Genomic DNA, 16,224 nt, shown 5'->3' on the forward strand with positions numbered 1-16,224 from the left:
ACAATATGGACACTGACCATTCCTAGTCAAATGATGGTACTGCCAGTTGGAGGTACAGAGCTTTAGCAGCATCTGCACCCCAATCAAGGTAGGCACCAAATCCTGGATAGGCGAGTGCAAGCTCTCATAACCAGCGTCCAGGTAACTCCCAATTCTCAGCATTTCCTTATCAGGTACACAATGGACTTCAGCATAGAGAAAGGACGTTCACTGGACAACCTGCCATCTTTAGGTTCTAGGTGTCCAGTATTTATCAACAGAAGTGGAGAATTGCACTTCCTTTTAGGAAAAGCAGAACATTTTGGAAATGCACAGCTGGTCAATCAGTATATGAAAGAGAAACATAGGTTGATAGTATTGATGGGCCTCTTCATTAAAACTGGCACCTAAAACATTAACCTTTTCTTTCTCCATTTAGATGTTGATGGGATACATTTCTTGTGATCTTATTGGTACAGGAAACTCTCGATTTACTGGCACCTAAATAACCAGAAATCTCTGTTAACTGGCAAAATTCAGGAGTAGGTTCAGGTAAGTTTTACTTCATATTAGTGGCCGTTCCTGGATCTGTGGCCGTGTAATCGGGGTTCCTGCACCTGTTGCTGTGCAACAGGGACGCTTGGTCTGTGGCCGGGTTTCCTGCACCTGTTGCCATGCAACAGGGACGACTGGATCTGTGGCCGTGTACGGGGCTCTCGTACCTTTTACTATACCTCTCTGTAATCCGGACTTTTTGATAAACCGGCACCACGCCGGTCCCGGATAAAAAAAGAGTTTCCTGTAATATAATTTAAGAAATATAGATCACAAGAAATGTTTGGATGAAGGTGTCCCTTTGGCTTATTTGATCTCATCCTCCCGGATTTCCAACTCTACTGTCTCCCCATGATGGCTTTTAATGTCGACCTGAACAGGTAGACAGGAGTGTCATCCAAACCATGGGACATCCCACAATGCAGCACCTCCTCAGCGCTGCAGAGGAGTCTCAGCCCAAATTATGCACCCAGATGTGAGAGTGTCACCAAGCTAACATTATCATCATTTTAAATGTAATTGAATTATACTCACTCGGAGTGTGTGGTCCTGACTCCCTGTCACCACACGGCCAGCAGCTGCTTTCAGTACTGTGATGGGCTTTTGGTGTGCACAAGGAACCATGTGGGTCAACTGACAAACTATGATATCATCACTGTTGAAAACTGGCGATGATGGGAAGCTGGACCTGCTGGGTGTTCCTGAACAAAAAATCAGACTATAGAGTTAGTGTTCCAAGTATGGAACAAGAAATGATTTAACAACTTGCATGTACAGTACATAGCAATTTTAACATAACAAAATGTCTCAAATTTCATTACAAGCTAGTTGGGTGAAGAATTTATAAATCAAGCAGCAATTTGGCAGTAAGATTAGAGGAAGTAGCTGAAAGCACATTAGAAAGGCAGGTTTGATGAGGCTTTTAAGAGTGTAGAGAGATGTGTCAAGGCATAGAGATCTAGAAAGGGATTTGCAAAGCACAGCAGTGTAATGATTGAAGGCTCTGCCACCATTGATGGAATTGGACAACGGAAGAACAGGGTTGTAAAAAAAAAGGGTGCCAGTTGGGATATAGGACTGGAGGAAATTTCTGGGAAATCAGTGTTCACTGGCTCTTTTGCAATTTTACATAATTTATTTTAAAAATGGGTTCATTTAATTGCTGATCGGGTTTATTACATGTTTAATATACAGATTTTGTGTTGATAGCTATCTACAACAAAGATTTTTTTTAAAATGCTGAGAGAACTTTCGGCTAGAAATTCAGTAAGGCCCCGCCAGCTTTGCGCCCAGTTACCGCCCAAAGAGGGCTTCTGCGCCAATAGAGGAGTTTGCGCTGATATTCAGCGCAGCGGTAATGGCGGCGGTAGCCGGTAGCGCTGCGCCGGCACCGATGACATCATCGGTGTGCGCAGTGCCCCGGTTCCGCCCCGATACCGGCCCGACCCCCATATTTAGTTGCGGCCGCCTCTTCCGCAGCGGCCACAAACAACGTTCTGCAACCGTGGCCGTCCTGCAGCCTTAGTGGCGCTAGTTAAGGCGGAGGTGTGGCCGGCCGCTTTTTCGGCGGCCGCCTGCCCGCACCTCCTTCCCCGGCCTCCTCCACCCCCCCCCCCCCCGGCATTGCCGGCTGCTTTCCGCGAGCCCGGCACTTCTCCGTGGTGCCGGGCTCATTTGCCGGCACTATCAAGCGGCGATCTCCCCGTTGCAGGCACCTCCCCCTTAAGAGAAGGAGGAGGCCTGCAGTACCGCAGCCTGCCGCTCCGCAGCGGGTGGCGCAGCGGCACCTACAGCGCTGAAATTCAGTTTCAGCGCCCCAAGCGGGGGCGGGCACACCCTGGAATAGCGCCCGGTTCCGACTTGGGGCGCAAAAACTGAATTTCTGACGGTCGCAACTGGCTCCGCGCCCAGCGCTAACTTTTGGGCGCAAGCGAGCTGGCGGGGCGTTACTGAATTTCTAGGCCTATGAATTTAAGGATTGCAATTTTGAAAGTGCGTTACAAGTCAATGAGATGTTGGCAGCAATTAGTAAAGAATGGGATAATTGGCACAATTTATTAATTTGCTCCTAATCATCACCCAGTAATCTCCTACTTGTGTGCTTTAGTCTCAGGATTAGGTGGGGTGCTCCCAACCCACAGCTTACACTGGAAAATGTTATCTTGGACAAGGTACAATGCCATACCAGCTTCAGCAGAGGGTCAGAAACGGGAGAAATATCCATTTCAAATAAATATCTTTGACCTACCTCGGTACTGCAGCTGGTTAAAGGTTTTATTGGTGTCTAAACAATAGAAATCTAAGGAGCCATTCAATCTTGCAGCAACAATTCTGTAAGAGAAAGCGGAGGTACTTTTTTGAGCACAAACAAACATCTTATGCATGTATACACACAAAGTAATCACCATGTTCTGGTGTGGTAGCAGCAAGTATATGTTTGCATACTGGCCCATCCGATTGCATGATACATTATACCACTTATCTCCACCCCACTGCCCCCATTCTGTCATGTGATATAACTGATTTAACAGCATTGGTAAGCATTAAAGTCTGTAAATACTCCAAAGTAATCTGTAAGTACTTTTAAGTTAAAAAATGAACCACAGCTAGTTATTATACAAATTAATAGTTGTGTTAGACCAGGCTAAACTCAAGTCATAGTATGGCTAACACTGTCTGTGGAAGGCATCAGGCCAAGGTTGAATAGTGGATATGCAAGTAATGCATCAGAGGCTGGCGTTAATATATTATTTCAGATATCAGGAGAGCTGATTTTAAACAATGGAAGAATAAAATGATAAAATGCACTCAATGGTAAAAGTAACTGAGCAAAAAGAACACTTTGAAGGATTTCTGGGAAAGGCTGCAGGTTAAGATACACCATATGGAAGCAGAAGACTAATGTCAAGCTGAGATCAAAGCGGTTAAATGGAGAAGTTAAAAAACAACTTCTTCACACACAATAACCTATGAAGGAACTTGATAGGGATAAGGCAGCGGATGTGGTGTACCTAGATTTCAGTAAGGCCTTTCCTCTGGAAAGGCTGGTACTAATAATATAGAAAGCGGGAATCAGTGGAAATATTTTATAATGGATATGTAATTGGTTCACTGAATAAACCCAGAGGGTAGTGGTACAGGGATTGTCATCAGCCTGGGAGAATGTTACCAGTAGGGTCTAGAAGTCACAAGCACAGTGGCTAAATTTGCAGTTGCTACAAAGCTAATGAAGGTGGTAGACTCCAAAGCTGAACAGGATAAACTACAGGAGAATTTGAATGTACAGGAAACTCTTTTTTTTATCCGGCACAGACGGGACCGGCGTGGTGCTGGTTTATCAAAAAGTCCGGATTAGAGAGAGTTATAGTTAAAAGGTACGAGAGCTCGTACACTGCAACAAATCCAAGCTTCCCTGTTGCTTAGCAACAGCTGCAAGAAGCCCGACCACAGACCAAGCGTCCCTGTTGCTTAGCAACAAGTACAGGAACCTCCGATTACACAGCCAAGAATCAAGAAACGGCCACTAATATGAAGAAAAACTTAACTGAACCTACTCCTGAATTTTGCTGGTTAACCGAGATTTCCGGTTGTTTGGGTGCCGGTAAATCGAGAGTTTCCTGTACTGTACTTGAGAATTGGGCAGACAGGTGGCAGATGAAGTTCAATGTGGAGAAATGCAAAGTGGGACAAAAAAAGCAGGAGGGGACTATTACTTCAATGGAAATAAAATATATATGCATGGAAAACCAAGAGTTCTGGGGGTCCTTATTAACAATAAATTGTAGCTATCGCAGTGAGTAAAGCAAATCAATTGGGATTTATTAAAAGGTGAATATTGTGCCGAAATAGTGAGGTAATCTGCTACTTTATAAATCATTGGTGCAACCGCTGTGTACAGTTTTGGTCGCCACATAGTAAAAGGATATTGCAACTATTGAAAGGTACAGAAGAGAGCAACCAGAATGATTGAGGGGATGGAAGGATTGGACTTTGAGGAGAAATTATGTAAATTGGGCATGCTCTAATGGGAAAAGAGAAGGTTGAAAGGTGATATGATTGCTGTTTACATGGCTCTAAAGGGCATAGATAATAGAGATCTTGCTGTGTGCAATATGCCTGCCATGTTTGCCTAGGTAACAATATTGCACCTCAAAGTAATTTACTGAACCTAAGGCACTTTGAAACGTTTCTGAGACACGTGGTTAGGTGCTATTTAAACACAAGGGGGGTGATTTTCGGTGAATACTTTAGGCGCTAAAGTTCCTCCGAGGTGGCCAAGATGAGGTCTTAAGCTGCAGCGCTAGTTTAGCCTGCGTTTAGTGCAAGATGCCATCTTGGTAACGGAGTTGAAGCCAGCGCTAGGAACAGCCACCCGGAGGCTCATTAAACGGGTGACTGCCACTTAAAATGCCTACTAGCGCTCATTAAAGAGGCTGCACAGCAGTTTGCTTCAAATAACGCCTTCTCCTAACAGCGATCAGCTGTCTGACAGTAAACACAGTGTTGGTGTCAATTCTAAGTGCTATTTAAAGGGATACTCAACATTTCATGTTCATTGCTGTTGGAGCTGTGAAGAGGACCTCTGAAACACATTGGGAGACTTTCTGGGACACTTTGTCAAGACTTCAACAATCGAGTAACATTTATTCCAGAAATTCTCTGAGGACTTCACCTAAAAAGAGTAAGTGCTGTGCTACTCCACCTTATAGGAGTCCTCTAGCTAGGGAGCCCCCTTGGTCTGGACGAGGAATAGGAGGATGACATTTGGCCAGGCAGAGCAGCAGCAGTTGCTGCAGAAGTGAGGAACAGGAGGGCGAGGTAGCATCCTTACCCCCTGCGGGTACAGGACATCCCTCCTCCTCTGGACCTCCTCCACCAGGACCTCCAGTGCTGCATCCGAGAACCTGTGCGCCCTTTCCCTCGGTCCGAGCCATCCTGCAACGTTTCACTGTGTGCCAGCCAACACACTCCACACCTTCAGTGGCCCACATATACTGCTCCACGAAAATTGCATCTAATCAGCACTTGACTGCTAAACTTGCAGATTTCTGGTTCAACACCTCCACGCAAATTCAAATTATGATAATCAGCAATTAGGACCAAAATTGTCTGCTAAAACCAGACGTTCAAACAGGCTACTTTTATCAGCATTGCACCCATTTAGTGCCTGTTTTCACCCTTTAGCTAAAATAACCCCTAAGTTTTTTTCAATGTCCTACTGAATCTATTACAGCTTTATACTTATTTTTCTATATTATAGCAGTGAATACACTTCAAAAATACTTCACTGACCGTGAAGCACTTATGGATGCCCTGAAGTTGTGAAAGGGGCTACTGTATTTAAATTTGTTTGTTCATTATAACACAACCAAATTAAACCATTTCTCACAGATCTTTAAGATGGTTGGGTAATGTATGGAGTAGAGAAAACATTCAACAAGAGCCTGACTGTAAGCTGTGCTGCAGTCAGACTATCATTGCTCATACTCCATGATGCACCATCACATTTCTAATTTAGATCATGAAAATGTCACAAGGCACCGCAACACTTTCAATCCTATGGAACAGAACCTGCCTGTGCTGGAGAATGGGTTTGGCTACACACTGCTGTAACAAACATCGAATGGTATTCAATATGTTATCTAAAGATACACGGGGTAAATTCATGACACATGAATCTGGATAGTCTATTACCTGTTTGTGATAAAAGCCAGCGCTGTTATCCCAGACAAACCCTCTTCGTTACTGCAGCGCAGTGTTCCATCTGCAGCGTCCCACACCTGAAATGAGCCAGACTCAGTTTAAACAGCAAGACTGGTCATGGTATAAACAATAGGTCCGGTTTTACTTTTGTTTCTAAAATAGGCCAAAGATTTTTTTCCTCTCTCCAGTTTTCTCCCAGCCTTTATGTAGGCGCAGACCCAAGTTGGGGGTAAAGTACCACTGACATTGGACACACTTGTACCTCACCCAACTGGTCATTTTCACGTTTCAAGCTGAGGGAGTAAGCATTAACAAGCTATTTGCCTGTGGTAGGACATTTCAGGTAAGCCTTACTCTCTTCTTCCCGATATTCATGTGAGCATATTCCAGCAGAAGTCACTGAGTAGTTATCAGCTCCGCTGATGTCCTCTCCCTAGCGCTGGGGTGCTGAACCTAACTGCGTCATCCTGACTACTACTACAACTGAAATCAGCTAGCTCAGCACAGACCAGGGATCGGATCTTGGACTTTCCTGGTCTGTGTGTCTCAGTTCCATGCTGGCTGGTGCACTTACAAACTGAGCAATTAGGGGAGCTCATTAGTACTAGGTGTGTTTTTTGCAGCCAAGGCATTGGTAGATCACATTAGCTGCCAGAGTACTAACAATACAGCTCTCCTTAGCTGCAACATTTAAATATGGCATCAGCTGTACTCAATGCTATTTCAAAGCAAAACCATGGTTACAAACCAGATGTTTCCTCACAACATTAAAGTTGTTCTATGCCGGAGTTTGGTACTGTTAGTGTCACAGTTATTAATACTGCCGAAATCACACTTAATACATTGTACCTGAAAGTGGCAGCACACAGTTTTGCAATGAAATATCCCATTGACGAACTCCAAAGCCGAACCATGTAAATGTACTGCCCCAGCACAACTGCATCAAAATGCTCACCTATACACAATAGGTCCGAGATTTCCCCCTTTTAATTGTTCTTTTAGTAATTAAAACTGATCAAGGAAAAATAAAGCAATAGATTACATAAAAATGCAAATGTCTCATAGTAAGTTTAAGGCAGTAATTCACTCTTGTTGCTCAACTCAAGGTCACAAGACAAGTTTGGAAGAAAGCAGCCCTGCAGCCCATTTGACCTCATTCTTCCAGAATACTAACCCTATCATCTTCCTACTAGCATACCACCTGAACAGGCAGACAGGACTTTCCCGTAATGGCTTCACTAAACAATGTAGCACTCCCTCAGTACTAGATTATGCATTTAAGTCCGGGCATAGGACTAGAACCCCCAAAATTTCTGACCCAGAGGCCAACTAACAAAACTGACACTTCACAGAACTTTGTAGAACTGATTGATTCAATTATTGCCTAATGTGCATAGGTTATAGTTAGAAGATACTGCATGTGAATTTGTCAAATGATGATTTTTGTCTGCAGCTAAAGATGATACAAATAGAACAGATGGCTTGAACAACTGACACAAAATGCTTTGATATTTCTAATTCCAACAAGTCAAGCAGTTACATTAGAGGCAACCGACAAAAGTTCCTTCAATTCTAATTTTTTTCCCCACTTTGTAGGCCTCTTTACAATGTACACTCTTCTCTGTGATCAGGTGAGCTGCAACTATTCATTGTTAATGCCAGTCTCAATTGTCCATTAGGTGTGATGTACTCGGTGGGGCCATTTTTCAACTTTATTTCTGTTCTCAATTGGTTAATACACAGGTGCAAACCTGTAAGATTGTGAGGACTGTCAATATCTGTACTGGGACTATAGCCTGAGGCCATTAAAACTAATAGGTCTGGGAATAAAATTCATCTGGTTAAAATAGCTCTATATGGTTCATACATTGGAAATCAGTGTTATTACTTCAAAAGTATGCCACAAAAGTTCAGAGCAGGAGACATAACGGAAATTATGAAAAATAAAAATGTTTGTAATAATCTACCAGATCAGTGAACAGAGACAAAAATTGGTCATTTAAATTACAATTAAATGTAACGAAGGAGCATGCTCAAACTGGCAAAAGGTAATGTCAGGAGGTTCCTCCTCTCATACAAAGTTACAAATGGATTTCCAGATAGGCTAGTGGGGCCAAAATAACAACAGAAAATGCTGGAAAAACTCAGCAGGCCAGGCAACATCCATGGAGAGAAATTAGAGCTGACGTTTTGGGTGAACCCTTTTTCAAAACTGGAAAGGAAATGAAATAGATCGAAGGCAGGGCTGCGATAGAACAAAAGAAGTAAAGAGACGTTGGGGGAAAAATTGGGTGAGTAGCGCTACCTGTTAGCGCCTAAAGAGGCAGTCAGTGGCTGTAGCGCCACTGGCTGCGCCTCCCGCGATATTCAGCAGGGGCGCTAATGGTGGCGTTAGCCATTTGCGCTGCGCCGCCGCCGATGACGTCATCGGTGTGCACAGCGCCCCATTCGCGCCCCGGACGCAATATTTGGTAGCGAACGCTGCTGTAGCGCTGTTCGCTACCCGTGCCCGGTTCATGGGGTCTTGCTGCGCCGGCAGAGGCGCAAGTTAAGGTGGAGGTGCGGGGCGGCCGCTTTTTCGGCGGCCGCCTGCCAGCACCTCCGTCCCCGGCCTCCTGGTCGCTCCCCCCCGCGGCATTGCCGGCTGTTTCCCGAGAGCCCGGCACTTCTCCTTGGTGCTGGGCTCTTTTGCCGGCACTCGCGATCGGGGTTCGCGCTGTTGCAGGCCCCTCCCCCTTAACAGTGGGAGGAAGGCCTGCAGTACCGCAGCTTGTGGCGCTGCGGCACGTTGCGCTGCGATATTCAGTTTCAGCGCCCTAAGAGGGACGCGGAGCGCCTCGAGCCTCGCCACGTCTCCCTCTAGGGGCACTTCAACTGAATTTCTGACGATCGCTACAGCTTCGAACGCTGCACAAAAACCAGCGCCCAAGCGAACTTGGCGCCAGTTTGGCGCCTCAACCCAATTTCTAGGCCATTAAGAGGTATTCAAAACCAGACGAGATGGTAATAGGACTAGTGGAGACAAAAGACGGCTCAGATTAGGTGTGACATGTACTGGCAGAATGAGAGACAGCTGCCATGTGGGAGAGAGAAAAAAAAGGAAAGGGGGGGGGGGGGGGGGAAGAGGGAAAACCCAAAACAAAGGGGTGGGAAAAAAATATATAAGTAAAAATGTAATAGGGGCCGAGGTTATGATCTGAAATTGTTGAACTCGATAGAGAGTCCGGAAGGCTGCAAAGTGCCTAATCGGAAGATGAGGTGCTGTTCCTCGAGTTTACGTTGAGCTTCCGTGGAACAATGCAAGAGGCCAAGGACAGCGAGATCCGAGTGGGAATGGAGCGGTGAATTAAAATGACAGGCGACCGGAAGCTCGGGGTCACCCTTACGGACTGAACGGAGGTGTTCCGCAAAGCAGTCACCCAATCTGCGTTTGGTCTCCCCAATGTAGAGGAGACCGCATCGTGAGCAGCGAATACAGTATACTAGATTGCAAGAAGTACAAGTAAATCTTCTCCTTTAACTCCACTCATTTCCTCCAAATCAAAGGTGTTGCTATGGGTACCCGCATGGGTCCTAGCTATGCCTGCCTTTTCGTGGGATATGTGGAACACTCTTTGTTCCAGTCCTACTCAGGTCCCCTCCCTCACCTCTTTTTCCGATACATTGATGACTGTATCGGTGCCATTTCCTGCTCTCGCCTCGAACTAGACAATTTCATTCACTTTGCCTCCAATTTCCATCCTTCCCTCACCTTCACATGGTCCATCTCTGACTCTTCCCTTCCCTTCCTCGACTTCTCCGTCTCCATCTCTGGGGATAGGTTATCTACCGTGGTTGACACGGCCCTCGACCGTGTCCGTTCTCTCTCCCGCACTTCTGCCCTCACCCCTGCCCCTCCCTTCCGGAACCATGATAGGGTCCCCCTTGTCCTCACCTTTCACCCCACCAGCCTCCACATTCAACGGATCATCCCCCGCCATTTCCGCTACCTCCAAAGTGATCCCACCACCAAACGCATCTTCCCCTCCCCTTTCAGCATTCTGTAGGGACCGCTCCCTCCGAAACACCCTAGTCCACTCCTCTATCACCCCCAACAGCCCTTCCCCTTCGCCTGGCACCTTCCCGTGCAAGCACAGGAGATGTAACACCTGCCCCTATACCTCCCCCCTTCCCACTGTCCAGGGCCCCAAACACCCCTTCCAGGTGAAACAGCGATTTACTTGTACTTCTTGCAATCTAGTATACTGTATTCGCTGCTCACGATGCGGTCTCCTCTACATTGGGGAGACCAAACGCAGATTGGGTGACCGCTTTGCGGAACACCTCCGTTCAGTCCGTAAGGGTGACCCCGAGCTTCCGGTCGCCTGTCATTTTAATTCACCGCTCCATTCCCACTCGGACCTCACCGTCCTTGGCCTCTTGCATTGTTCCATGGAAGCTCAATGTAAACTTGAGGAACAGCACCTCATCTTCCGATTAGGCACTTTGCAGCCTTCCGGACTCAATATCGAGTTCAACAATTTCAGATCATAACCTCGGCCCCTATTACATTTTTACTGATATATTTTTTTCCCACCCCTTTGTTTTGGGTTTTCCCTCCCCCCTCCTTTCCTTTTTTTTTCTCTCTCCCACATGGCAGCTGTCTCTCATTCTGCCAGTACACTTCACACCTAATCTGAGCCGTCTTTTGTCTCCACTAGTCCTATTACCATCTCGTCTGGTTTTGAATACCTCTTAATGTCTCTTTACTTCTTTTGTTCTATCGCAGCCCTGCCTTCGATCTATTTTATTTCCTTTCCAGTTTTGAAAAAGGGTTCACCCGAAACGTCGACTCTAATTTCTCTCCACGGATGTTGCCTGGCCTGCTGAGTTTTTCCAGCATTTTCTGTTGTTATTTCGGATTTCCAGCATCTGCAGTATTTTGCTATCGTACTAGTGGGGCCAAAATCCTTGGAATCATTTAAGAAACAGGTGTATGCCGTAATGGGAGTGGGAGGAGAGAACTATCGTTCTTTCTGGATAGATGGTGGCTCACTGGGATTCTACTTCTGTATCTACGTTGTGATCAGACAGTTAATCTATCAGAGGGATGAGCATTGATGGACAGAGTTGGTATTTTCTCTATGTTCACTTTTTTTAATACATGTTTCAAGAATTTCCAAAAATACTTATGGCTTCAAGTAAAAATTTCCAAAAAGTTGAGAAGAATAGAACTTTTACCTCAAGTCGCCCGCTGCTTCTTCCTGCTACAATCAAGTTACCCTGTATGCCAAGGCTCCAGACTGAGCTTTCACAGTCTCCGCCCCACATAGGAAGGGGGGAGGTCTTCTCAAACACAGGAAACGGGTCATCCCCTAAACTCCGCCTCCTGTGGTTGCAGCCACCATCCCAGCCATGTGACTTGAGGTTCACTGATGTTTGAGAACACCTCAAAAGTGCTGGGGGAGATGGGTAACTCCTCAAGTTCTGCACATTCAGCATTTTATGATCCTCGTATGCTTTATCATATGCTCTGCCAAAGTCATAGCCGGTCTCTTGCGAACGTACGGAAGTAGTCCGCTGTCTGGGAACTGTAACCTCCTCTTTAATCTGCTCTGCAAAGTTGGTGTCTATTAAACCAGATAAGTCCGGCTGATCGGTGAACAGAATGGGTTGCGTAGGGGTCAGTCTCCTTTGGAAGCTGTGCCCATTCTCGTATACGTCATCTGCTCCATTCTCAGGATCAGATATATGCTCCCAGCTCTCCTGGCGCTCATAGTAACTGCTGCTATCCCTCCACTGCCTAAAAATAGATGGAAAAGATCAAGTAAAATGTAAAGCATTTTCTAATACAGGAAACTTTGGTTTATCCGGAGGTTATATGTCCGGAATACTCGATCTAACGGCAAAAATCAGGAGCCGTTTTCGATATGTTTTTTTAGTTCTCGTTGCTTTTTTTCCCCCAGTCAAGCACTGCAAGGCCTGTAGCTATAGCAACAGCTTCAGCTACAGACGCTTGCAGCTGCAGCTGACTGTTTTGAAGCTGTTGCTAAGCAACAGGGTTTGTTGATTCACACGGAGCTTCTCAGTTTTGTATGTTTAAACATTAACTCTGGTATGTCCGGCACTTTTGATGTTACGGCACCAGCTCGGTCCCGTCAGTGCCGGATATCAGAAAGTTTCCTGTATGCCTTTATTTCAGAGCTCCAAAGTTCTGAACAAACTTTCTACATAGAATGTAAAGTTTGCATATAGAATATTTCCACAATTTTCATGTCTTAATTTATTTTAATCTATTTCAAAATGATGCGATGTAAACATAATTCAGTCATGAAATCGTTCAATCTGCATCTTGTGGGAGGTCTGTATGGACCACGAGTCATTTCAAAGTAGTTTGCTGTAACTTTTATTATTCTAGTTTGTTGAACTACCGTATAGTTAAAGTTCGAAGAAGCGTCTAAGGGCAGCTCAATGTATGCCCTCACCCCGCAATACATGAAAAACATGAAAATGATAAAAAATAGTTGTTATAGCTCTTTCAGTGGCTCAGTTGGTAAAGACAGTGGGCTAGAAATTCAGTGGGCTTTGCGCCCAGTTACCGCCCAAATAGGGTTTCTGAGCCAGTGTAAGAGGGTGCGCTGATATTCAGCGCTGCGGTAATGGCGGCGGTAGCCGGTAGCGCTGCGCCGACACCGATGACGTCATCGGTGTGCGCAGTGCCCCGGTTCCGCCCCGCTTCCGGCCCAAACCCCATATTTAGTTGCGGCCGCCTCTTCTGCAGCGGCCGCAAACAGCGATTGAAAAACGGGGCCATACTGCTGCGCTACTGGGGCGCTTTAAGGTGGAGGTGCGGCCGGCCGCTTTTTCAGCGGCCGCCTGCCCGCACCTCCTTCCCCGGCCTCCTCCACCCCCCCCCCCGCGGCATTGCCGGCTGCTTTCCGCGAGCCCGGCACTTCTCCAAAGATGTGCTGATTTGGCTATGATAAATTGACCCTTAGTGTTAGGGGATTAAATACGTGGGGTTACGGGGATAGGGTGGGATATGTGTCGGTGCAGGCTTGATGGGCCGAAATGGCCTCTATCTGCACTGTAGATTCTGTGATTCTCCGTGGTGCCGGGCTCATTTGCTGGCACAATCCAGCGGCGATCTCGCTGTTGCAGGCACCTCCCCCTTAAGAGAAGGAGGAGGCCTGCAGTACCGCAGCCTGCCGCTCCGCAGCGGGTGGCACAGCGGGGCCTACAGCGCAGAAATTCAGTTTCAGCGCCCCAAGCGGGGGCGGGCACACCCTGGAATAGCGCCCGGTTCCGACTTGGGGCGCAAAAGCCGAATATCTGACGGGCGCACCTGGCTCCGCGTGCAGCGCTAACTTTTGGGCGTTAGCCTGCTGGCGGGCCTTAACTGAATTTCTAGGCCAGTGTGTGACTGAGCCATATCGACCAGAAGGCCCCAGGTGTCATTCTTGATCTTCTGAGTTCCCTGATTGTAGCTGCAAGAATAGTTTAGGTGCAACAACTGGTCTCAGCACATCAGGTCTAAGAGGAAAATCAAGCAACACCTATCACTATAAAGTGATTCTCTTAGAAAACGTGCTCATTTGGACATTACATAGAATGTACAGCACAGAAACAGGTCATTCGGTCCAAATGGTCCACGCCAGTGTTTATGCTCCACACGTGCCTCATCCCACCCACTTCATCTAACCCTATCCGCATAATCTTCTATTTCTTTCTCCCTCGTATTTATCTAGTTTCCCCTTAAATGCATCATTCGCCTCACCTACTCCTTGTAGTAGCGAGTTCCACATTCTAACCACTTTCTGGGTAAAGAAGTTAGGTGAGAATTTAATTGGGCACAGCAGTGAATCCATCCCCTAGGTAGAGTAGCCTACTGATACTGGGTTCATGTGTGAAGAATAGCCACTGGACAAGGTACCCGAGGGCATTCAGTTTGATGAAACTATACCCCAGCAAGATTTTAAAAGGGAACTGATAGGATAGACAGAGAGAAACTATTTCCGCTGGTTAGGGTGTCTAGGACTAGGGGACAGAGCCTAAAAATTAGAGCCAGGCCTTAAGTTAGGAAACACTTCTACAAACAAAGGTGATAGAAGTTTGGAACTCTCTCCCGCAAACGGCTGTTGAGGCTCGATCAATTGTTCATTTAAAATCTGAAACTGATAGATTTTTGTTAACCAAAGGTATTAAGGGATATGGGGCAAAGGCGGGTGTATGGAGTTAGGTCTTAGATCAGCCTTAATTTCATTGAATGGTGGACCAGGCTCGAGAGGCTAAATGGCCTACTCCTGTTCTTATGTTCCTAACAAGAAACTCAACTTCTTTAAAGAAAAGTAATTATAATCAAATAATTTTACTTACATTATAATGGTTGAGTACTTTAAACAGAAGATATTCTCTCTAAACACTTTCCCCCTTAAAATGTACAGCTATACATTTAAAAATATACACATTATGGAAGAATCCTTTGACCTTTAATTATATTAGTGCAAAAAAATACAAACATATAGCTGATAATTGTGACATAGGATTATTATGCTGCTCATAAATTCAACCAGCATAATCAACTCAAGACTAGCTCATTATTAAGTTTGGAGTTAGGTTCTCTTTGGATTTAAACCTGATCGACATTAGCTGCAGAAACACAACTGCTATCCTATTAAACCTGCTTATACCGTCCACTTCAGTGGCTTTTCCTTGTAAATCATTCTGTTACTCCTTGGATGAAAAAGTCCTTTCTGACTTTCCTTTGTACTACTAACTTGCTTGTTTTTAACATGTTTCCACTTGCATTTGAACTCTTCACCACAGTAACCAATTTAGGTAAGATTAAATCTAATGGCAAAATTATATTACCTTGTACCTAGTTTATCTGTTACAGAACACTGAGTGCAAGGCCTCCTAAACACAAGGAGGTTCAAAAGTACAATTGAGGGATATTGACCCAGATATTTAATAAAACAACCCAGAGTGAGTGAATGAATACTTTACCCTGGGTTTGGTATGACAGTCAGACAATCACCAGTCTGAGCATCCCACACTCTGATCTGTCCAGACAGGCAGCAGCTGACCAACAACATCCCATCACTGGCCAAGCATTCAATATCCTAGGGAAAAAAAATTAATAAAAATGCATTTAATAAAAATCTATATTCATCTATGCACTAACATTGTAACCAAGGGAACGGTAGCATAGTGGTTAAGTTACTGGACTAGTAATCCAGAGGCCTGGAATAATGATCCAGAGACGCGAGTTCAAATCCCACCACGGCAGCTGGGGAATTTAAATGCAGTTAATTAAATAAATCTGGAATAAAAAAGCTAGTGACCATGAAACTATCGGATTGTCGTAAAAACCCTTTAGGGAAGGAAATCTGCCGTCCTTACCTGGTCTGGCCTATATGTGACTCCAAACCCACAGCAATGTGGTTGACTCTTAACTGCCCTCTGATATGGCCTAGCAAGCTTACTCAGTTGTAACAAACCGCTACGAAACACAATAAGAAGAATGAAACCAGACGGACCATCGACCACGGACACGGCAACAGCACACCTAGCCCAATTGACCCTGCAAAGTCCTCCTCACCGACATCTGGGGACTTGTGCCAAAATTGGGAGAGCTGTCCCACAGACTAGTCAAACAACAGCCTGACATAGTCATACTCACAGAATCAGACCTTTCAGCCAATGTCCCAAACTCCTCCATCACCATCCCTGGGTCTGTCCTGACCCACCAGGGGTGGCGGCACAGTGGTATACATTTGGATTCCAGACCCCATGAAGTCTCATAGCTTCAGGTCAAGCATGGGCAAGGAAACCTGCTGATTACCACCTACCGACCTCCCTCAGCTGATGAATCAGTACTTCTCCATGTTGAACACCACTTGGAAGAAGCACTGAGAATAGCAAGGGCACAGAATGTACTCTGGGTGTAGGACTTCAATGTAGCACCACTACTGACCGAGCTGGCCGAGTCCAGCAGGACATAGCTGC

General features: G+C 45.7%; 1 protein-coding gene across 3 annotated transcripts in view; it reads right to left on the reverse strand.

The window, feature by feature from the left end:
- scap (SREBF chaperone) overlaps positions 1-16,224 on the reverse strand; it is a 297,372-nt gene that overhangs the window by 12,496 nt on the left and 268,652 nt on the right. For all 3 annotated transcript variants that reach the window (XM_085992515.1, XM_085992516.1, XM_085992517.1), the window contains 5 exons: positions 15,223-15,338; positions 11,458-12,019; positions 6,229-6,314; positions 2,783-2,865; positions 1,069-1,235 (listed from right to left, as the gene is read on the reverse strand). In XM_085992515.1, coding sequence (XP_085848641.1) covers positions 1,069-1,235; positions 2,783-2,865; positions 6,229-6,314; positions 11,458-12,019; positions 15,223-15,338 — 1,014 coding nt within the window. The remainder of the gene's footprint in view (positions 1-1,068; positions 1,236-2,782; positions 2,866-6,228; positions 6,315-11,457; positions 12,020-15,222; positions 15,339-16,224) is intronic.

The sequence above is a fragment of the Somniosus microcephalus genome, chromosome 7, assembly GCF_052327205.1.
Source record: "Somniosus microcephalus isolate GS21.2 chromosome 7, FLI_Smic_1.0, whole genome shotgun sequence".
Lineage (NCBI taxonomy): Eukaryota > Metazoa > Chordata > Chondrichthyes > Squaliformes > Somniosidae > Somniosus > Somniosus microcephalus.